General features: G+C 33.6%; 2 protein-coding genes across 3 annotated transcripts; one reads left to right on the forward strand and one right to left on the reverse strand.

Annotated features, from left to right (window-relative positions):
• Window positions 1-850: 850 nt before the first annotated feature.
• Window positions 851-20,009, reverse strand: ALA3 (aminophospholipid ATPase 3). Of its 2 annotated transcripts, none has more exons than XM_021437007.2 (27): window positions 19,274-20,009; window positions 17,178-17,243; window positions 15,644-15,705; window positions 14,653-14,734; window positions 14,328-14,438; window positions 13,551-13,628; window positions 13,316-13,412; window positions 11,868-11,974; window positions 11,462-11,527; window positions 10,987-11,108; window positions 10,789-10,873; window positions 10,628-10,705; window positions 10,427-10,543; window positions 10,178-10,327; window positions 9,961-10,065; window positions 8,225-8,367; window positions 7,356-7,457; window positions 7,206-7,269; window positions 6,899-7,111; window positions 4,562-4,727; window positions 4,367-4,446; window positions 3,993-4,232; window positions 3,272-3,493; window positions 2,945-3,112; window positions 2,495-2,857; window positions 2,303-2,409; window positions 851-1,489 (listed from the first exon to the last, which is right to left on the reverse strand). In XM_021437007.2, the coding sequence occupies exons 1-27, from the start codon at window positions 19,448-19,450 to the stop codon at window positions 1,183-1,185; spliced, it is 3,678 nt and encodes a 1,225-aa protein (XP_021292682.1). In that variant the 5' UTR covers window positions 19,451-20,009; the 3' UTR covers window positions 851-1,182. The 2 variants fall into 2 exon arrangements, with proteins under 2 accessions (XP_021292682.1, XP_021292683.1); XM_021437008.2 differs by lacking the exon at window positions 19,274-20,009 and adding an exon at window positions 15,810-15,855 and having other exon boundaries at window positions 852-1,489; window positions 17,178-17,225.
• Window positions 20,010-21,227: 1,218 nt separating this feature from the next.
• Window positions 21,228-22,823, forward strand: SHW1 (short hypocotyl in white light1). The gene is given in 5 exon segments (XM_089784740.1): window positions 21,228-21,434; window positions 21,436-21,459; window positions 21,538-21,727; window positions 22,248-22,326; window positions 22,682-22,823. Coding segments are annotated over 5 exon segments (642 nt in total).
• Window positions 22,824-23,411: the final 588 nt, after the last annotated feature.

A 23,411-nucleotide genomic window follows, 5' to 3' on the forward strand; every position in this document is an offset into this window, starting at 1 on the left:
AAAAAGAGAACCCTTCAGAGTAAACTCAAATTCAATTTTTTTTTAAAGTTAAATATCCTCCACACTTAACTCAAATTCAATTTTTTTTTTAAAGTTAAAAATCCTCCACACTTAAAGAATAAATCTACCCCAATAGACCTAATCCAATCTAGTTTCCTTTTCCAATTGCATGTCATTCAATCCTAGGTAGGAATGGTAGACTACACATACTTGAAATTTAGAACAATCTAAGCAATCCTAATAAAAACAATTTTATGAAGATTGTTATATTAAAAAAATAGTTAGAAAATGTCTTGTTCTTTTTTCAACTTAAGCATTCAAACCAATTAATCATCATAATCTTAAATTCAACAAGACTATTATTTATCTGTTACATTCTTTTACAGTATCATTTTAAATTATTTTTGAAATCAAGCATCACAACTTTGTTATTATTAGATTAAGAATAAATTATAATAAATTTTCATTATATTGACAAGTTAGCAAATATCTTTTACTTCAATTCTTATAATTTCTGGCTCCAATACTAACTCTGACATACATACTAGGTGAATAATGTTAACTGGGATTAAATCCTTTATGTTATTAAAGAAATCATTACATTCTCTAAGGAATTAATTTGATAAAAGTCATAAATTTTAAATATCAATATAAAATTCATAAATCTCATTACTTCAAAAAGATATGAATACTCCAAAGTTTAACTTACAAGACTTTCAAATAGTAATTATTCTATGCTCATGCGAATGCCATACAAATCATAAACCACCTTCTAATTTCATAGTACTTTAAAAACTTAGTAACAATATTAATGGAAAATTAGAAAATAAGCAATAAAACAATGTGTGGCTTTATTGTTTTGGGATAGAGTCGACCTTGTCTACAAGCAATAAATAAACAACTAAAATAGGAAAATGAAATTCGCATTCAAGTCTATTCATATAGCTGTACATCCGTGACATCCCTGATTCTCAATGTATGATTATACAAAAATTAAAATTAATAATAAACCAAAAAAAAAAAAAAAAAAAAAAAAGAAAGGAAAGCAAAACACTAGAGCAAATTGACTAATTTTACATATTTCTCTAAGGTTAGACTATCAAAATGGGGTGATCGAATTTAAAAAAAAAAAAAAGAAAATGGCAAAACGAAAAGATATTTGTACAACAATGTTCCTATGAATTAATTCTTTTTGTTTGTCTTTGGCTTGGACCTCATGCTAGCTCTCCGAGCAACATCCCATGCCTTCTGCGGTGCGTATATGCCTAGCTGTGAAGCGAAAAATGACTCATACCCAGGAGAGTCAAAGGCAAATCCCGTGTGTTTTGATATTTCCCGCGGCAATTGGGAAATTGCAAAGCTTCTTGCCTCATCAGGTGTAAGCTGACTTCCGATTTCAAGTAAATCTGTACGTCCAGTATCATCAGCTTCATCCTTGTGAATTTCCTGAACAATCTGATAATCATAGGGGAAGAACCATCTTTGAACTCTGAAAAGAAAGAAAAATGTTAAAGACAAACCAAAATACTATTTCAAAAGATTCATATAAAGTACTGCTTGAGAAAAGAAAGATTACAAAAGCATTACTGAGGAATACAAATAAAGTCACTCAATCAACATGCAGTAGATGACAGGTGGTGTATTGAGAGAATGAACTTGCATGTCACACTTGTTCCTATAAAATCAATTACACCATATATTTTTCCTCCTTTTTCCAGGTATATAAGACCACCATGTCACATGTTTATCAGATGCAGCATGACAAGATAATAACTAATTGAGAAGATAAACGACTACATGTAACGTGGTTTAGTAGACAGTGGACTCAAGCACTCAACATTACTGCTGTATCATTTACACCTGGCTAGGTGACATTAGTGCGATCAGAAGGGGTACACTTTAATACAGAACTAGCTTCAGTACATTTAATGACAAAGCAGCACTCCCCGTCTCGATATTGGACAAAGGAAATCCTCGAAAATCTTCCCACATAATGTCGCAAACTCTAAGCATTAAGCTAATGAAGTTTTTGCTATTATCTTATGCTGCTTCAATTTTGGACACTCACTCTAACCCAGATTGAAACTGGCCACATGGTTGCACCTCTTGGCATATTTTAGGGTCAAGTAGCTCGTATTTAATTGCTCGGGGTTGGACGGCTTACTCTCACGGTTGGACATCTATTGCCCAACCAAAAACTGCCCACCTAAAAGCCTTTTTAGTGATAATGAACATGAGCAAGCACTCCATGCATCATACATACTTCAGCAGAGGAGTGCTTTCAGTTATTTCTCATTCTTACCCTTGGTAAAGGAAATCTCCCAGAAGTGCAGCAACAGGAACAAGTAGAAGCGTGATGTAGAAATAGAATGTACTCATCAAGACATATATGACCCAAAAGACATTCTCCTGCAGTAGCCAATAGACTCAAGAAGTTGAAGTTCACCAATCCAAAGGGAATGAGAAAAAATATGAAACAGGATTCATGACTTACCTGCCGATCATATGGAGTCATAATACCAGAATATAGAAAAATAAACAAAAACCAAGCTAGAATGCTTCCTCCAACACTAATATAGTGCCATCTTGTGATTGAATTGCAGATCATGAGAAGACGCAAGTTGACAGTCACTACAACACAAGTGAAGGCCATTGTGCTGACATCCCAAAGACCAAACATTTTACCAGATGAACCTTGACTTGTAGAACTGGAAACAGTCACAAAGTGGTAGAAGACTAGAGATTGATAGACAGCAAAGAATGCCCATATTGCTACAACTCTCCACTTGAAAAACATATTTCTTATTCCCTCCTTGTACAATTCAGGGTACTTCTTTGAAAGGGAAGAACTGACATCCTGGATAACAAGCAAGGTCTTGCATAAATCAAGTATAGAACAGACAGTAAGAGATTCTATACAATATAAATGGGAAGAATGGGCTACCTTATCAAAAAGCCCAACAATAATCACCGGTAGTGCTGTGAATATGACATTATATAATGACTGGAACCAATCATCATAGAATCTTTGACCAGAAAATCCGGTATTAAAGGTGAACCAAAACTGAGTCAAAGTGAATGTAAGATTCTTGTAAAAGAAATAAGTTACAACCTGCAAAAAGAGATGCCATGAATATCACCAACCAAAAATTTTAAAATGATTTGAAGGACAGAAAAGTCAAACCTTGCATAATCCAAGATAACACCAACATTCATGCATATCACCAACCAGAAATTTTAAAACGTTCTTGAAGGAAGAGTAAACTCAAACCTTGCATAATCTAAGATAAGACCAACGTCCATGCACAAGAAGCAAATCAGTCAGAAAGCGAAACTGAGCAATTGCAAAATCACTAGCCATAACTGCTTGCATTCCCTCAAGCCCACTAATTCCAACACCAATATGAGCAGCTTGAATCATGCTAACATCATTGGCACCATCACCAATGCTAAGTGTAATTTTACGTGCACCTTTCTTCACCAGACTCGTTACCTGCGAACAGCAAAAGAAAATTTAGATGTTACTTTAAAAACTCCAAAATTTAAGCACTTTCCTCTCTCTTTCCAATGCTATGAAGATACAAATTTTTTACATTGAAAAAAGCTGAAATTCCGACAATAGTTTCTTATGAACTTCAGCTCTGAAGAAAGATCATTAAAGTATTCCAAGTAATTTGGAGAAAATAGGTTTAAGACAGTGTCACTCAATAGGACAACCACTATTAAAACATCATTTAGTTTGATAAAGTTTTGAAAAATACATGCAATGGTAACATCCTCCAAAGCTGTCAACATTGCAAAACTTTGTTCAAATAATACACCATAACAATTCCTGCAATTTTATCCTAATATCTTGTGAATCATGTCAGGGGATTTGCTTTGTCATCACTTTACTTCATTGACACTTTTTTTTGTACACAAAGCTTTTAATCACACACTCTACCGAAAGCTAAATTAACAATGTTTCAGGTCAGTTGCCATCAGGAACCTACCTGTGCTTTCTGCAAAGGGGAGACTCGGCAGCAAACAACTGAAGAACAATTCAAGCTCAAAGTGAGAAGCATTATCCGTAAGCTTGGGTCTAAAGCATACATCAGACACTTCCCGTCTATAATAAGTGCTAATTTTGGTCCAGAGACACTGTTAAAATATTGCTGTGCCTCGTCAAGGCATTTCTTCAGTTGCTTTTTAACTTCCTCTTTGATGAAGCGTGCAATTTCAACTTGGTCCCCCTGATAATAGAGATTCGATAAAGAATAATCATGTATATGATAAATAGTTTGTAGATTACCCAAACCAAAATAGTTTGTCATAATAAATTCTAAATTACAAGCATCTAAAAACAAGACTAGAACTAAGTGCTTACCCTTTCTTCAACTGCTCTAACAGCATCTGTGTCAGAGCTGATAATGAATTGTTTCATCTCATTGTTTAGTAAGTTGCATGCTGCAGCATTATTAAAAAACAAAGGAAAATGAAGAGAACGTGAACAATTGGAGGAACGAACACACAGTTCAAGTAAAAAATATGAATAAAATAGAATATCCCATTAAATGCTTACCATAAGCTATATTTATTGCAGTTTCCATTTTGTCCCCTGTTAGCACCCAAATCTTAATTCCAGCCCTAGAAAGAGTCTCAATGCAATTCGGCACTCCTTCTTGAAGCTTGTCTTCTATAGCAGTTGCACCAATTAAAACAAGATCCTTCTCTATGAGTTCAGCCACCTGCACAAGTTTTAATTATGTGCATGACATAATCATTAAAATTACATCCAAATAAAGGTCTTTTAACTTTCCAAGAGCACTAAAGTTGAAAGTTTGAAGCAGATAAAACTCAAAAGCTTCATCACATAAGAAAAAGGGAAGTGGACTGCTTACGAGCTAAAGTTTTAAGCCTTTTTTAAGATTTCATAAACTCCAGAATACAGAATGTAAATGAACAGCCTTCCCACTAAAGGCCAGTTTAAGATTACAATGTAAAGAATGTAAATAAACAAAAAGATAAGTGTAAACTTGTAAAACCAAGCAAGCTTTGTGCCAAGCAATAGTGACTCCATTCAATCAGTATGCAGCCTGAAGGAAAGCTGTTTTTCAAACTGTTCCAGTTCATTCCTAGAAAAACTACTTTAGGCAAGCCCAGAACACCCACCCAAGAAAAAAAAGGAAGCTAATTTTCTAATTGGAAGAAAATAATGTAATCTTTCACCTGCATCAACCAGGCAAAGCAATAGCTATCGATCCACTGATTCACCACCCATTACCCCTAATATAACTAGTAAAAAAAAATCATGATTAGGCTTCTAAAAAGGTTACCCTTAGTCAAAACATTTTAAGAACAACTTTTTCAAAGTACTCTTCAAGCTTACTGTATATACCTTTCCAAGGAAAAAAGCACTCCCCTCACATTGCTGATAAAGAATTCACAAATCCTTTCCACTGTATGGCACCACTTATATCCTTCCTCATCACCCTGGCTTTGTAGTTCGTTAGACATCTTAGAGGGTCAAGGGTATCCACCTCCCACAGCTAATTTGATCTTATAAATTCTATATTACAATGAGAGATGGGTCCAGACCAATCTAGACGGCTTGTAGAAGGAACTTCCTTATTCATTGCAATATAAAATGAAAGCTGAAAAGCATCTCATAAATGAAATTTTCTTAACCAAACATCTATCCAATTCAAAACGCCATTCCCTTTCCACTAAAAGCAGAAAATATGCTCCATTAGCTTCACTTAATGCAACCTTATCAGCCTAACTTTGCACCATTTGCCATATCATGCCTCAAGAAAACCACCTATCAGATCCAAACCTCCAACCTTCATCCCAAAAGGATCCGATTGATACAAGTCAATTGTCTTGATCTTAGTCCCTTGACAAAAGGGCGTTTTAATCACATCAGTTGACCAACCAGCCATCCCACAAGATGTCCCTCCCAAAGTTTTCCTACTGTCTTAGCTACAGAAACTTGGATGATAAACATTGAAATTAAATATGTACGAGGTCTAGCCAACAAATTTTTTATCAACATGAAATCTACTGCTTTTTGAAAAAATATATTACTTATTTAAACACAGAACACTTGTTTCAAACAGAGACATCAGACATGATAGTATCCCACAATGACATTGCACTTAAATAATGTTCTACAGGTAAATGCAAATAGACATCTCAGTCAAATGTGCTTTAGAAGTTTGAATTTTTCCTTGTTCCATTAGTACAATTCTATCAGGCACAATCTACACTCTTCTCAAAATACAAATCATGTACGATTAACTAACACCAGATTGTATCATCAAATAAAATAGCAACAATAGCATAAAATAGGCAAGCGAAGCAAGAAAATTAGCATAAAACAGGCAGGTGAAGCAAGAAAATAACTTCAGAGGCAGATTGCAGAAATATCCTGGGTGGTAACAAAAGTGAAAGGTTTCATATTCTATATAACAGATGTTTGGTATAGCTGCACATTGTGTTGGGGCAAATGAGGAGAACTAGTATTAGAAAAGAAATTAAATGGTTTTAGGGCCTGATTGGTGGTTTTCTTTCTATTTCTTTCTCCCTGAAGCAGAAACAAACAAGGGGGAAGGGGGAGATACCCATTTCAATGAAACGGATCATCCAAAAGATAAGTTGACAACAAAGCATGCTTAGGAGAGCATAACATGAACAACAGATCACCACGAAAATCTCATTAAACAAAAATCATTACTACAGCACCATTCAGACAGAAGCCAATATAAAATCATTCAAATGATAAATTAATATTCATCTTTTAATGAAGAAATTATAACAAATGAACATATACCAAAAGAAAACATGTAAATCAAGTTTCTCTAAGCAAAACATGCTAGCATAATTATACAAACATACCATCACACAACAAAATATATACCTCATCCAACTTTTTTTCACGATCTCGTAGAGATGACTTGGCTTGGATGAATTTCTCATTCCAGCTCTCATACATGTCAGGAGCCAGATCTTTATACGCCAGGCAAAGAGTACGCAATCCTGCAGAGCCAAATTGTTCCAAATGTTCCCTGGTCACTTTCTTCAAATCATCGCCTCCACCCACCAATCTTTCATAAATGACAGTATCAGCTCCCTGTGAAAAGCATGATTCTGGCCCAGTGTCATTTACTTTTCCAGAAACTAAAGATAATACTCATCCGATTTAAAAAGTTCCGAAGACTAATTACCTTACAGTATAGTACCAGCCTGCCATCAGGATAACGACATACAACAGATTGGCGCTTCCTTGTACTATTTAATGAAAAAATGAGTAGACATTAGTGCCAACCAGAAGGAACCCATAAATAAAGAGATACGAGGGAAGGATGCATTCAAACCTATTGAACTCAAGAACATTTAAAATCTCATAAGACACATCTTGGATTTTACCCATCCTCTCCACATGAGATTCACGAACATATATCATGGTAGGTGTACGTCTGCAAACAAGAAAAAAAAGCCTCAAATCAAGCTGCAAACACATGCAGCAGTAGTAAACTCCTCAACTAACTTGCACCAAAACAGAAACAGACAATCATACTACAAAAAATTGGTTTGGAATTTGTCACAAAGTAAAACTAGGCACTTTTTGCAATCACTTCCTGCTACCAACTCTCAAACAGAAGTCAATCCAAATTACTTGCTAAATTTGAGAGATTATCTGATTTGTCGAAGACACTAATGTGATGAACTTTAGAAAACAGCAATTATCAGGCCAAAAAACAAAAGAAAACGGCAATTAGAGGGCAGCAATACCTCACAGGAATGAAAATCAATTACATTAATACAATGAATTGCCAAGTTATGCTGCTTTCACGACTTTCTTTTTTCTTGTTTTGAGAAATGGAAAACCATCTAGGAAAGGAAATTAAACCATTTAATTACATCTTGGAAGAAATTTATAGGGTTGCCCAAAATATTTAGTTCACTTAATAAAGCTCCATTGACTTCAAGACAGGTATTCTGTACTTCAGAAAACTGTCTCTAACAAGAACATGAAGATGAGGGATAAATCCAATTTACTTTAGTTCTGACAGGAATCCATGCAGTCCAATATTTGAAAAAGTTTCAAACAGAGTTTGACAGAATAAAACCAACTCAGAATCAAATTGAATTTAAATTTATTTCCAATATTCTTATTCTTAAAATATTTTTAAAAAAATACAACAACCTCTCACTTCTCAATGAGATATAGGGCATCACTAACCTGTAAAAGAAGAAGCCAAAGTTTTTGGCAGCCAAAACCAAAGCAGCCTCATCTGGCGATGCAGCTTGATATTTGATTTTCTCAGGGGACTCATCACCTTCAGGAAGCACAGTGTGACATATGGCAAGGCATCTAAAGAATTCCTGCAAAAAAGAACAAAATTATACCTTAAAATGCTGTTCATGATATAAATAGGTTTGTAATCAGTACTGATAGATCCTAATAGAAATTAAGAATGTTAAAATGTCAATCATGTTTTCTGCATTCCTTCTAAACTACACCAAGTGCATTTAACAAATGATCAATGCAGGAATATGAAAAAAGAAACCTCAAAAATCTATACGAAAAATTTCCATGATAGGTGTCTGTTTGTATGTCTCTTTGATGATCATATCATATAGACTGAGACCATTAGTATCACAAATTACATTCAGAAACTCACTTATCAATGAAAATTTTGCCTAATATGGCAGTAGCTGGGTTCATTACAGCTTACAAATAACTGATGCATACAAGGATGTGCACACACATCTACCCGTAACAGTGCATACATATGAACTGTACACTATCACAGAAAAGCATAGAGGAATGCCGAAGGAACAAAAGAGTGGGTAAAAAAGGGATTCCTAAAAATCCATAAACAGACCCAGCTTTAACTTACAGAGTCTAAAAGTATGATAGATACAAACTCATGTGACAAGTGAACAACAGTATATATTACATTTTCTGTGCTCGGTTGTATATATCCATTTTTCCCTTAAGACTTTAAAACCTTGCAAAGTCAGGACTTGGAACTATGGTTTTGTAATTATTAAGTGCAACAATTAAGCTATCTGTTAATAATAGAACAACTCAGATGGCATGGCATCCCACACATGGACAAGAAGTCAACAAATTCCCACCTTAAGATTGGACAAAAAACACCCAAAACTGAGAATCATCAAGAACCACAAAAAGAAACAACTGCCTAAAATGAGAAGGGGGAGGAAGACATTAACATTTAAGGATGGTCTTGCATAAGAATTAGACCATCCATTTGCAATGCCCACTTATCCATTCCTTAAAGTAGTAAATGACAATTAAAAATAAAGTCAATCCCCAACATCTGAGCAAGAAAAATTTGATGCAAAAGACCATCATATGTAAACAAAATTGAAAGAGCCTTGATAAATGCTGAATAGGGCTGCTGGCTGCAAACCTGTCAATCCCCGCACTTCCCTGCTTAAACTCATTCATATAAGTTTTTATGGATCCCAACTTCAAATCTAGCTGGAAACTATTAAGGTCACTCTCAATTAGTTGACAAATATCAAGCTTAACTACTAGGCTATGCTCAAGCTCAAGGACATTTTTTAGATTACAATAACTTGCTATCATTTGTAGTTTAAATGAATTTTCTCAAATAAAACGAGGTGAAGTAGACCTCCTAATCTTCAATTTAATACTATTCAAATACCACATTTATGACGTGAAGATTTATACTAATGTCATAATAATAATAATAATATATTATCACATAAGTAGTATTCTTATTCCTTCCCCCTTAAAACAAAACAATAAAGACACCCACAATGAGATTGAAACAAGCTTGACTAACGAGCACCAGATTAAATAAGATATTCAAAATAAGTCCCACCATGGTAAGTAATAAAAGCCTTTTATTAATAAATATCTCAGATTAAATGCAAGAATACCACTACATATCACAGTCTAAAGCCAAGACCGCAATAAGATACCTTGCAAGCATCGGGATTATGCTCATTTCTCCAAGCTCCTCGCATAAGCCTGACATCATCAAAATTAAAACCCTTTTCATGTATGGAATTGGTTGATGTTTGCACCTGTAAAAAATTTTATGAGAACAAGAATATCATTCCCTTGCAACATATGTAAATCTATTTAAAAAAAATGTAAAATATTCATTTCCTCATAAAGAGAGATAAAAAAGAATACCTCTGGAACCTTTACGCCTTTCCGTTCAGCAACACCCCTCTCAATTTCAGTCATACCTGTTCCATAGATTTCACCTCCAATTGAACACTTGAAGAACTCCATTAAGTTTCTTGTCAGAGTTCCAGTTTTATCAGAAAAAATGTATTCCACCTGATCATAGCAGCAATTCAAAATAACTTAGAGCTCAATTTAGAGAATAAGAAAACTGGTTGCATCTCATTCAAGTTGGCCAAAATTGCATATACTTACCTGTCCAAGTTCCTCGTTCAAATTAGAAGTCCTAGCCAAAGCAGGGGTGTCAGTTTCAGCATGATACATATTCAAGTCCTTGTTGATAAATTGAGTGGACTGAATAAACTTGATCATCTAAAATTGCATGTAAAATCCAGTAAGACCCTTTCTGTGCATTGATAAAGCAAGAAATCAAATAAATAAGATAAAAAGGCCAACCTCAATGGAAACATATAAAGATATAGGGATAATTGTTGAGTATAAGGTAAGTAGGGTCAACATGGTCAAAAGAGCAACCTGTAAAACCAACAAACGGAATTGAGTTCAAATTTTTTGTGCATGTACATTAGAGAGATAAACCAATAACAATCATATAGTACCAGAAATCGGTTGTTAGGGTTGAACTGATCTTCCACACTTTTGCTGAGACCTAAAAAGTAGTACTTTCGGTCAATGAATACCCCGCTGCAATATTTCAAGCAGAGAAAAATCATTATTAAAAAATATTAACAAAAGAATTTGAATAAACTCCCACAACATTAACATGTAATATACGCACAGACTAGCTATTTCCACACCTGCCTATTGCTCCAATCAGACACATAGTGAAAAGAGTACCAAACAGAGTGAGTATAAGTTTGTCAAGTTTCCTCTCTAATGTACTTCTTTTTGAAGGAACATTCATGGAATTCATCATAACCTGCAAACTCATCCCAAATTTCCACAAAATGACATCAACTTAGAAGAGAATATCAGAGTCAAACAGATAGAGAAGGGAAGAAAAATCACACATATATTTATGCCTTATAGTGGATAAACATACACAAAATTTTCTGAGCTTAGTCACCTACAAAATGATAATACAGATGCTAAAGTATCAAAGGGTTGAAGTGATTTTAAAATATAATGGAAAAGGTTTTTCACATTTAAACGTTCACAATTGCACATTTCCCATAAAACAAAAAATTCCAGCAAGTTATTTGTCTTAGAGTACTGCATACAAGAAATACCAAGTAAAAAAGAAAGGAACATCATTAACTGCAAATAACGAACCTTCGTTTCATGACCAGTAAAAACAACGGCCCCAACTATGAACTCAGTGTTTTTCAGACTGCAACCCTGAAATCAAATTGCCAATACCAGTGACATTTAAGTTCATCAGTTGAAAAACAACATCAAATACAAGACCCAGAAATTTGAAAAATTTACCACAACAAAAATATATTACTCTTCCTGCCAATAGATATCAGATAACATTTAATTACAACAAAAAAAAAACACCCAAACTATATGGGGAAAGAACAAATATCATGTTCCTGGCATATTCTAGAGGAAAAAAGAAGGAATTTAACTTCAAAGGCCATTAAATGCTATAAGAAGGTTAATTTCTGAAAAAAGCATAAGCTGGAAACACATCAAGTAAAGAGCTGATGATGAAAGGTAGAAAATCATAACATACCCTCAGTAAAATCTGATTTGGAGAAAGAGGTAATGTTTGATTGTCCATTACAAGATTGCCAGTGAAAGTGTACAAAGAGTTGTTTGGTTGCTCACACTGCATTTCACCTGCAATTAATAAAATGTGCTGCCATTTAGAAGTTACGAAAAAGAAACAACAAAGGGATACAAATTGATTTTGAAAGCATAAATTCAGACAAAGCCATTATACCCAAATTAAAGACATCTTCTTTCACAATCTAAGTACATATATGAGTATTAGACAATTATATTGACTTTAATAGCATAAAAAAATATAAACGCTAATTCCTTCCCGGTAACTTAGCCATGTGATCGGGCCAAGGACTCTCTCATTATACTTGATATTAAGTAAATTGAATATATTGGATGTTTCATCAACTTTGGGCTTTTCATATTAGAAATTTTAAAATTTCAATAAGAGTATTGTCCAATGGTTTGTATTGCCAAAAAAGTTTTTAAGAAAAAGTCATGAAAAAATAATATAGAATACGGAAAACATATGTAATTTAAGTGGTTAAAATGGAAAGAGGGCATAATTTTCAAACATTGCACAATGGAGAGATATGCATTCAATTTGAAGTAGGAGTCTTAAGTAAAACAATTAAAAGCAGAACATAAGAATCATTAAAGGATTGTTAAGTAATAGAAGGAAACCTATAAAACCAAGTAAAAGGTCACAGACATAAATATATATATATATATATATATATATAAGAGCAGTTAAAACTAAAGGGAAAAAATGAGCTTAAGTTGAGGTAGATGTAAAAGCAACAGATACCAATAATTTAGCAAATCTATGGCCTTAGACATGGCAAAAAGGCAAAGCAAATTTTGACAAACCCCAACACATAGCAATAACAGGTTCCCCTACACTAACTTAAACTCCAATTTGTTGGTCATGTCTCACTCATATCCTAATTGTAGCCGAATAACAGAAAAGTTATGTGTTCACTTTTCACAGTTTTTCCTTTTTTCTTCCACTTCACTATATTCACATAAAGAAAGCACACATAACAAGAATAAAAACAAGAAACACAGAAAGAATAGATAGATGGACAGTGACATATTATAGAGGAAAAATATGATTGAAGAAGAATATTCAGAATGAGCAATAACTGCCGTCAACAATCTTATGCCTTCATAAGAAAAAACATCCTAGTCAGAGATAACGTCATTTCCAGAGAAAAAAAAAAGGTGAAAATGAATGACATCTTTTAAGAAAATAATTTGACATTTTGATTCATAATCACAAGAACCATTGACCTTATTAATTATTTTAATTCAGCTTTTAAGGCAATAAGCACAATAGCATCAAAGTCCTGTAACATTGACAGATGCAGAATCAAAAAAACTCTGAAGAAACATTAAGGTTTTTAAGGTTTATCAGTCATTCAAAATCGAAAATTGGAAATAATAGAATAGCTTAACCTTTGAATTCACAGGCCTTTTCAGGAGTCAAGTAATCCCAAGTCCTTTCTAGCGCCTTTCTGATTTTCAGATTTGTTTCCCCATCCAAATTTGCAGTCTACAATCAAAAGGCAATATTGTTTCACTTTTTCCATATAGCACTCCATGATACATAACATGAGAACGGCACTCAGTTCTCATAAATTGACTGAAAAGTTAAAAATAGCTCCAAATAGCGTCCAGAAAAGATAATTACCTCAATGTAGCAAACACCATCAGGATTTGAACTAGCAAGTAAAAGCACATCTGCAGGAAAAAATCCATCTTGCTTAACCTGCAACAAGGGCAAATTCCACTGTATTCTCATATCTCTATGCAGGTGGTGATATTCATGTAAATCAACTTAAGAAGCCTCAATCATGATAATATTACACTATAACATATATAAACAAAAGAAAATTTACCACAAGCTACAAATATCTTAATTTTCAGTATTATAAATCTGAAACTTGTTCATTTGCCTCAACTAAAGCAGCCAAATGGATGGCAAAATCATTAGAAAAAAAAACCAAGTAACATGCAGCGCCAGTTCATTGGTTGACCTTGACCAAGTGTACATGATGGCACATCAAAATACTTCTTGGTGAGAACTAAGGTGGAGGAAATACAGCCCTAAATGCATATAATCAGCCTATCAGACTGAATTTATGTAACTACAAATTAGTGAGAATAAAGCATCTCTCAATAAGGCACCTAAATTTCCAATCATTCACAAATTTCAAAGCATGAAACCGCCAGACAGAAGCATATCAGTCCAAACTCAAAATGCCAACAAAAGGTAAAACAAAATACATTTGAAGATCTTTTCTACACATCTCCAGAAAGAGGGGGAAGCGAGGAGTGGGGGGAAAGTTGCACAATAAACGGAGACAACCATCATCCACACCGCAATGTAAACGATATTATTAGAACGTTGTAGAACTCTTCCCCAATATCCATATGCAATCTCAAAAACATGCACCTAGAAACTCACCCTGACAATATCTCCAACCTGCAACCTTTTCCATGGAATAGACTCCCACCTTTGATCTTGCAACACATCCACAAGAGTGTTATTTATTGCCATATCATTCTGAAAACGTTTCTGTTGAATAAAATGAGGGAAAGAAAGAAAAACAGGAGTTCAGCATTCAACCCAAATTTTAAAATGTCAAAGCTCAATCTAACCCTTCCAGATCCCTACCCCCTGGGACCCAAAACCCCCCAAACCGGAAATAAAGATAGAAAAGAAAGTCAATAAGGCCCAAGCAAAAGGAAAAAAATAGTATGCTTTGACAAGCATGAACTGTACTACTCACCCAGTCCTCAAATGCCTCTTTAACAAGGGAAACTAAAAGCACCAAGCTCAGAGGAACCACATTTGTTACAGGATGCACGGGACTGCATTAACAAAAAAGGTTGTTACATAACAGATCTAACCAATATACATATCAGTTGCTAAAATATTGGTTCAGTCTTATAGTCATTTTTACCATTATAATCACACCAGAAGAAAGGGAGGGCAAAAGGAGGGGTTCCACATGTTGGAGAATAGGAGAACATGAAGAAAATGCAATTAATGAACGCACAGAAGAAGGTAGAAGATGTATGTAAGGATATGCATAATAATGTGTGAAAACCGCACTTTCAACTTGGTTGTACTAAAAGCAGTTGTATTGGGCTCTTAGTAATTATTAAGATTTTCCTTTTTCTTTTTCAATTGATAATAAAGTGCTATAGAGAACTTCATAGAAATGATCTGAATGAGGAAGTATACATAACTCTTAGTATCGCCAGAAGCAATATCAATAGTTTCTTTGGAAGGTTATAAAGTATACATAACTCTTACTTAACATGCATTAAGTAGGAAATCGGAAAAAGTTTCACTTCTTAGGTGATGAAAGCCGAAATGGAACACATCCCAATTCAAAAGAGTAACTTGCAACATCAAATCAAAGTCATATTGTCAACAATAAAATATTAACTTCCATGTCAGTTCTGCACAGACAACACTCACAGTTCCAACATCAATTTTAAAAAATAAACAAATGAAGTACATCAGACCAATGAAATATTATTAATATTGCAATCAAAGCTGGAGATTGTTAGATCTGAGACAAAAAATAAGTCTCATCATGTCCCCTAAAGAATTCACCTGAGGCCCAAGCCATATTCCCTACATCCAGTGAACACCACTAACAGGACAGTTGAACAAATTAATGGAATAATTCCAGCACTCTAGGAAGTATGCTCTTTGGAATTACCAAAGGTAACAAAACTCAGTTCACCTATATGGTAGGAAAAACTTACCTATATGGAGTTGCTGATAAAATCGATACCATAAGAAAGTACAAGTTAGCTACTCGCCTGAACTGCCAGAGTAAAACAGAACTTTGTCAGGAACAGATGTAGCCAGAATATAGGAGTGCTCAACTCTAACCAAATCCACAAAAATTAATCAAGTTAGATTTCTAACTCATACTCCAAAGGCAAAACACAGTGGCTCCTTCAGCAAGCAGTCACTGTATCACAATCATGGCCAGGGTTATGGCAGTAATCAAGCCATCATCCAGATTAGTAAAATTTATTTGATTATGCTTATGCATAACTTGACTAGGCATTTTACACATTTGAACATCCTCAGGTTTTTCAACAGAATTGAAGAGAAGTAATCCCTTAACAAGAAATGGCCAACATGAAAAGCTTTCTGGAAAATTAAACCTGATAACAGTTTTTTCCTTTTGAACAGTCTGGTAACATTTTTAAATGTTGCATTTGGTATTCCTCATCAAGATAGGATGGCCCACCCAACATGCACTCAAAATAGACTGAGCCATTAATCTGTTTAGCTCTTAGAAGTAAAAATATATCAACATTCTATAAAGCATATTTAAAAGGTCTGGAGTCACGGAAAAAAAGATCATAGATACCTGTTGCAAGTGCAATTGTATCAGTTTAATGTGTTGCTAGAATGGTTGTAGAATTTGATATAGAAATGGAGAATCTTTGACAGAAGGTGGTAGCTAAAACCTAAAACTCTCTTCTTCACACAGACAATGAGTTAGGTGAGAATAGGATTACTTCCTTATCTTATATTGTGTTCCCTAACCTCTTTAGCACAAATTTCCAAGCCAATAATCAGTTAGAGATGTAAAAAAGGCAATTTCAAAACAGTTAGTACGATAACCATAACCATTAGCCAAATTCATGATCATAACCATGATTGTTCGGTTATGGAAAAGTATAACCTATCTGTGGATATAATAGCATACACATATGGTTCTAATCATTTACTCAATTTTCTTTTCCAGAACCTATACCTAAGACATGATGACGAAACAAATTCACCCATTTAATCATTAATATAATTACAATTAACAAAAATAATTTTCTTTAAAAGCTTTTTTTAAGCATTTTATCTTGATTACAGTTACAAAAATTTAGTTCTGCAGAAAAGCATATTTATATACATAATTAACAGTTCTACATTAAGTCCGTATTGAGTCTACTAAAGGATACAGTTACAGCCATGGTCATTGTTAAAACATAGCCGTCACCATCCTTAATCAGTCATAAATTTCTTTACCTATAATCAAAAACATAACCATCAAGCATCAATTACAATCATCTAGGTTTATTTGGAAACAGTTATTTGTTCAGTTACCCATTCTAGCATTAGTAAGATGCTTAGTGATTGGATATAAGCCTACTTTTAGCTCCAAAATGCCTCCAATTTTATATCAGAGGCCAAAATGCAAAAAATAACTAAAATAAGAACACGAGAAATGCTAAAGTATCATACAGCCATGCCAGTTTTACTTCTGGAGTTCTCCAATAATTTTACCTGTTCATACAGCCCCTTTGGTAGAAAGGTAAAAAAGTTGTACTTTGTAGTTGATATGGAATTCCCCTGAAAGAATAGATACCACACTAATGAGAACCACATCTAACTCATCAGAATCAGATGCAAGCGAAAAAAGCATGAATACAAACAAAATTTCTGGACACTAGCAACATTCTGACACAAAGAATGGAAATTAAATCAAAATCCAATTTTATGCATTACATACATGCATGTGCATGAATATATGGAATAAGCATTTATGTGTATGCAAATATCAATGAAAGAAATAAACTTAATACGATTAATTCATACATCATTGATTGAACTTTTCAATTTTTATAACTTACCTGACTCGTCCATATAGGCATAGCACATGAACTAACAATAATTTCTTTTTTTGACATAGGAAATAGAAAACTTGTAAGAAGAGTAATCGCAAAACATCATAGTCTAAGGTCATATCACTATATGGAATCTCATCAAATAACTACAGCAAACTAGTTTTCTAAACTTTCAATAAAATGTATAATTTTACAATCAAGGAAATTCAAATTTCTGTATAATTTCCTATATATGCTTTGATAATCAATAAACAAAAAAGATAAACCCTCAGGAACGAGAGAAAAAATGAATGAAAAATGTGAATTTATCTAGTTTGTGTCTCAACACTACAATATATTTCACCTCCCATTACTTTAACCTATTACAGATAAAGACAAAAGGAATCACTTCCGCAGATACAGAGATGTCTATGGCACATGTCACACTTCAGAAAGCTCACTAGAGGTTAGTATAACTGTTTGACTCAATTGAATGTTTGCTTACACCTATGGAGTGGAAAAAGTGGGATAGCATCGTAAGAAACTTAAGCTACAATACATGACAGTCCTGGAAAATGATTAAATCAAGGTCAAGAGAAGTTGCTTAAATACTAATCTTCAGAAGCATCTTAAATCATACCAAACCCACATATTGAATTTGCACTCTCTCATAAACTACTAACATAAACTCAAATTTTGAAAAGATAAAACATGAAGAGGAAATGAAATGACATACACAAAGCAAAGGGCAAAGACCAATTCTATCATCAAGCAGACAAAAGCACATTTAGACATGGTTTTCTACTTGTTCAATATACAAAGGCATTTTTTTCATATTGCAGCATACTTTTCTGGCTTTGAAAGAAAATGTTCAATACAACTATATGCACATATCACCAAAAAATAGGCAAGGTTAAGCAAGATGCAATTATGTTGATATTTTTAACTATAATTAAAGAATCTTAATTTAAAGTTTTCTGAACATGCTATTTTCTCACTACTTCATTAGCATTTCCAAAAAATTTTCATATATTATAACTTATAGTTAATGCCAATACTGCACTCTCTTTAAGAGTTTTACAAGAAATAGGACTTAGTATGATCTAAGACCAAAATAAAGATATGGTGGGCTTCAAATCAAGCATTCAATATTAACCAAAATATCATATTGATATAATTAAATTATTTTATGTAAAGCTCATTAACTCTTTTAGTATAACTAAAGTCTGCATCTCACTCCATTCACTTATAATTAATTAACATTTGTTACTTATGACATTAAGCAATTGTTGTTTGAGATCAACCCACAACTCTGAAAAAAGGGCTAACTGCTAGATATACACTTGCTTAAGGAAGAGTTAAGACTACTCTTCTCATGCTTTTGCATTTACTTCACTTTAGCATTGCCCCAAAAAAGCTCAAATGCCACCAGATTATGGTCTAATATAAACAACAATAACATTTCTGATCCCAAAGAATCCGACCAAATTAACATTTTATAGAAAACGTTAAAATAAGCTACCGAACCACCCAACAACTTCCATTCTTGATAATAAAGCCAAAAAAGGTGAGAAAATTTCCTTAAAAAAAAAGGTTAGAAACCGATATCATGCGCCTCCTGATGGTAGCATTAGTTTCGTGAGCATTTAAAAGAATTTCGCACTATACTGAGTTCACTACATTTCCTATTCTCCTGGAAATCGAAACTCCAAAAAATAAAACGTACATAGTAAATCTAAAATAACATAAAAAAATTAAAAAATATATGTAAAATACCTTGTACCGATGGGCATAATTGGCGTCGCGGTCGTTGCAGTAGATGGTGCGGAAGGCGGGCGCCTGGGGCTGAACCCTCCCCAGCGTGACGGTCCGAGACGGCGCCCGTTGGGTTGAGCTCTGACTACGGTCCTGCTGCGATCTCGTCGATGACCTAACCCTATCCCATCCACTCATCTTCCTTCTTTTCTTTTTGTTTTTTTTTTTTTCTTCTTCTTCCCACCCGATCCCCAAAAGGTAAAAGGAAAGTTTAAAACAAAATTGGAAAACGTAGATTCAGATATTGAATATCCAATCGGTTTATGATTTCTGTTTCTCCGGCTATGTCGGTTGGCTTCTCGTTTGGTGGAGTTGGTTTAAAGGCGAGGTCTGGCTTCCACGGACGATGAAACAGAGAGGACCCCTGCTTCAATTCAATTTACTTTCTTTTCTTTTATTTTTTGCTTTGCCATTGAGTTTTTATTTTTTAATTTTTACATCTGTTTTTGTTTTTTTATTGATATTTCTTCCCCATTTTCCCGTGTATTTGGGCAGTTTAAGACACGATCAATCAAACCGCGTCGATTTTGCATAAGACAACAGGGCGCGTGGCTGCCTTCACTGCGGTCAATCAAAAGCCAATTGGCTGGTCTCCGCTTTAACAAGGCTCGTGGAGAGGTGACGTGGGAGTGGAAAGGTCAATTTGGGAGATTTGATTAAAGCGCCAAAGCGGACTTGGTTCTTGAATAGAAAGTACACAAACGACGGCGTTTCTTCGATATTTCGTGGATTGTCCTATTGCAAGTGCCACGAAGTGTTGGCGGTTGATGGGGAATGACAGATGGGCACTCGACGCTTGTTGGATGGGCATGGAGTCTGATAATTTAGCTCGGACTTTACGGGGAAATGGATTTTAAGAGCCAGTAGGTAATTTAGGAAGCAAAGCTTGCCGTTAAAAGGACGGTAACCCAACTATAATTCAATCCGAGCGCACTACATTCTTGATTCTTGTATGGTTCCTCTGACATTTGTTAGTTAAAGCAAATCATACGCCAAAGAAAATGTAAGAAATCAACAATATTTAAGGTTACTTGTCTTATATCCAAACACTTTTCTTAATAATTTGTGTATAATTTTTTATTATTTGAATTCCTTTCTTCTTAAATAAAAAAAAATCACTTGGATCATTCCAATTTACTTTTTGTAAAATTTTGTTGCATAATTTTTAATAAGTAAATTACAATCATTTATGATTTATTTTTATTCTTATTTGGGCATAACTCGTGTAGTTGTTATGAGTTTAGACAATGATTGTTATGAGTTTAGACAATGATACAGTAGTTAAAAAAAAAAGTTTTGAAATATTTAAGAAAAATTAAATAAATTATTATTTTATTATTATATTTAATTAAAAAAAATTTTTTTATTTTGAATCAAATAGGGTTTTATTATTAACGGTTTATTAATTTTCATTAGTTAAAACACTCACTATTATTTTAAATTCATGCAACATTGATATGACATTGCATGGAGGATAATAAATGCTACATAATCAGATTATCATGATATATCAATATATTACGTTATCATCTATTATAACATGTCAATATTTCACTTCAATACTACCATATATAAAAATAACAAATGACATATTGATTAAGGATAGTTAATTAATCTTTAATTATAAAAGTTTATTTGACTCAAAATAAAAATGTAAAATTTAATTAAATATAATAAAAAATAAATTTTTTAAAAATTCTTTTAAAATAATTCAAAACCTTTTTTAAATATTATGTATCGAAGAATAGGAAGGTTAGAAAAAGCTCATTATTTAATATACATATATATATATATAAGGAAAGAACTCAGTACACTTTTTTGCTTTTTTATTTTTCCTAAATCATGGGTCATAACCCAAAAAAGAACTTTTTAGGTTATTAGATTAACTCACCTAAATTTTTAATTATGGATCTTTATGGCCTTTTATCCCAAATATCCACAGCTTTGCTTTTTGCTAATCACAAATTCTATTTCTATTTATGTTTCTTCTCAAACGGAGAGGGTCTTAGCTTTGTCATGCAACAGTTTCTCTCTTGCACCCACTGACAAACTCCCTCGCTCCTCACTCTCCCCACCCTCAACTCTTTCCTTCCTTGACAAACCCCTCAACCCCAAACCCCCAAATATTGTCCATTTGTCGTAGCCAAGTTGCACTCTTAATGAAAACTCCCTTTCTTCCTTTTGATAATTAACAATTCGCCTCTAATTTGTGTGTGTTTTTTCAGTTTGATGGTTCCTTTGGGGAAGACACAAAGGTGATTGACGAACCTTGCTTTGTTGATTTGGTGAAGGAAAAGAGCGATAAAGATGACGAAACAGAGAGCAGTGTTGATTTGTTGATCAAGTTTTTGCACAGCATATTCAAGAAGGTCTCGAAATGTGCCAAGAAGGCATCTCGCTCCATCTTACCTGCTACAACACTACTCCGTTAGGTGAGATACTCAAATCACATTGCATTTCATTAAAATGTCATTAGTTAATGTATTTTAAAGAGTGATTTGTTGTGTACTTTTTGCTTTGTCTTTGTTTTTTTTCCTAATTAAAGTAAGCCAATCAATATTCTATGTATACTTGTCAAACACTTATTAAGTAAGCGTGGTCATGTGATACTCCTAAATGCAAGGAAAAAGGAAACTCTTTTTTTTTATTGAAAGGAGTAAGTTGTTTACACAATAGTCTCGATACTATGAATTGACCTATGGTTGGGATTTGTGATAATTCTATGCGTAACCCTAAAATCAATTTGTAAATGCTAATAAGGCCTTGGTTAGGTGTAACAATTCAAATCATCATTAAGTACTTTTCTATTAATTTAAGATAAACTGAAATTATTAATGCTATGTTGTTGTTCACATGTAAGTGCAAAATTAGCAAAAATTGTTTGCTTGTTAATGCCATTATTTACTCTTATTGTTTTCCTTTTTTTTCTTTTTGGGTCTTAGGAAAATTTTGGTGTCTTTTGTAATTGATGGGGTCCTATTGTTAGCCATGATTTCATTATGAAAGCTCTTCTTGAGGTAATCATCACTTTTAACATTTTCAAATCTTCTGTAGTTTGGATGCTTTTTAATGTCGCTTGTACTACTTCTGAGCCTTGATGAACACATGAATACAAGATTACAGTGGATGCTATCTTTAAATTTGTCATTATTATAATTTTCTATAGGATGGAAAATAAGCTAAAAAGTTTATACTCTCTTGTAAATAAAATTCAATTCATTAAGAGCCTAAGTTAAACCAAACGATTATTTGGAGAGTTGGATTAAGTTCTTACTGTTGTGGATTAACAATGCCACCAATTTCATTCTTCATCAAGTATCTTTAGCTTGCTTTATGATAAAGATAATTCCTAATAACTAACTATTGATCACATGTGGTTTGCTCCCTTGTATGTGCTGTGTTTTTGGTTATCTTGCTCTTATGTTTGATTTGGGCTACTGTTTCGTATTTCCAATCAAGTGGGAACAATTTTAACGAAGGTGAGGGTTCCTTCAATGCTACACAACCATGAACCTAACCTCATCATTTGCTAAAGCTAAAGACTAAAGCCATCTCTTTTAGATTCTTGATGGAATGCTATAAAATCCAAAAAATTGTATGGATTTTGAATTTTATATGGATGTGCTAGTTTTTTCTTTTGTAAATGTGATTAGCAAAGTGTAAATTTGCCAAGCATACTTGTTTATACTATTGATTGAATGCTTCATGTACCCCGACCTCTTTTGTGCAAGGCTGGAGAGGAATTCAAATTAATGCCATGGCATGTCTTTATCTTAAGTTTTTTTTCACCACTTCAATTATGACAAAGTATAAGACTGTAAAACTCAAATAAATACATACTTTTCGAAATTTATATGGTTTCAAAATATTTTGATGTTAGACATACCTACAATACCTCAAGTAAATATCAAAACCTACTATTGGTATTGCAACTCCATGGACCAATATGACCAACTCTTACTTAGGAAGCCATGTGTATAAAGCTTTTTCACACACTCCTTTCCCGATGTGAGTTGGCTTGAATAGTAAAGGATATTCCTCCATAGCCTAAATATATGCTTAATATCATAAAAAACCTACAATGAAGCTACCTAGCCAT

This window comes from Theobroma umbraticum, unplaced genomic scaffold (assembly GCF_002168275.2).
Source record: "Theobroma umbraticum cultivar Fairchild unplaced genomic scaffold, ASM216827v3 scaffold_20.0, whole genome shotgun sequence".
In the NCBI taxonomy this organism is placed as follows: domain Eukaryota; kingdom Viridiplantae; phylum Streptophyta; class Magnoliopsida; order Malvales; family Malvaceae; genus Theobroma; species Theobroma umbraticum.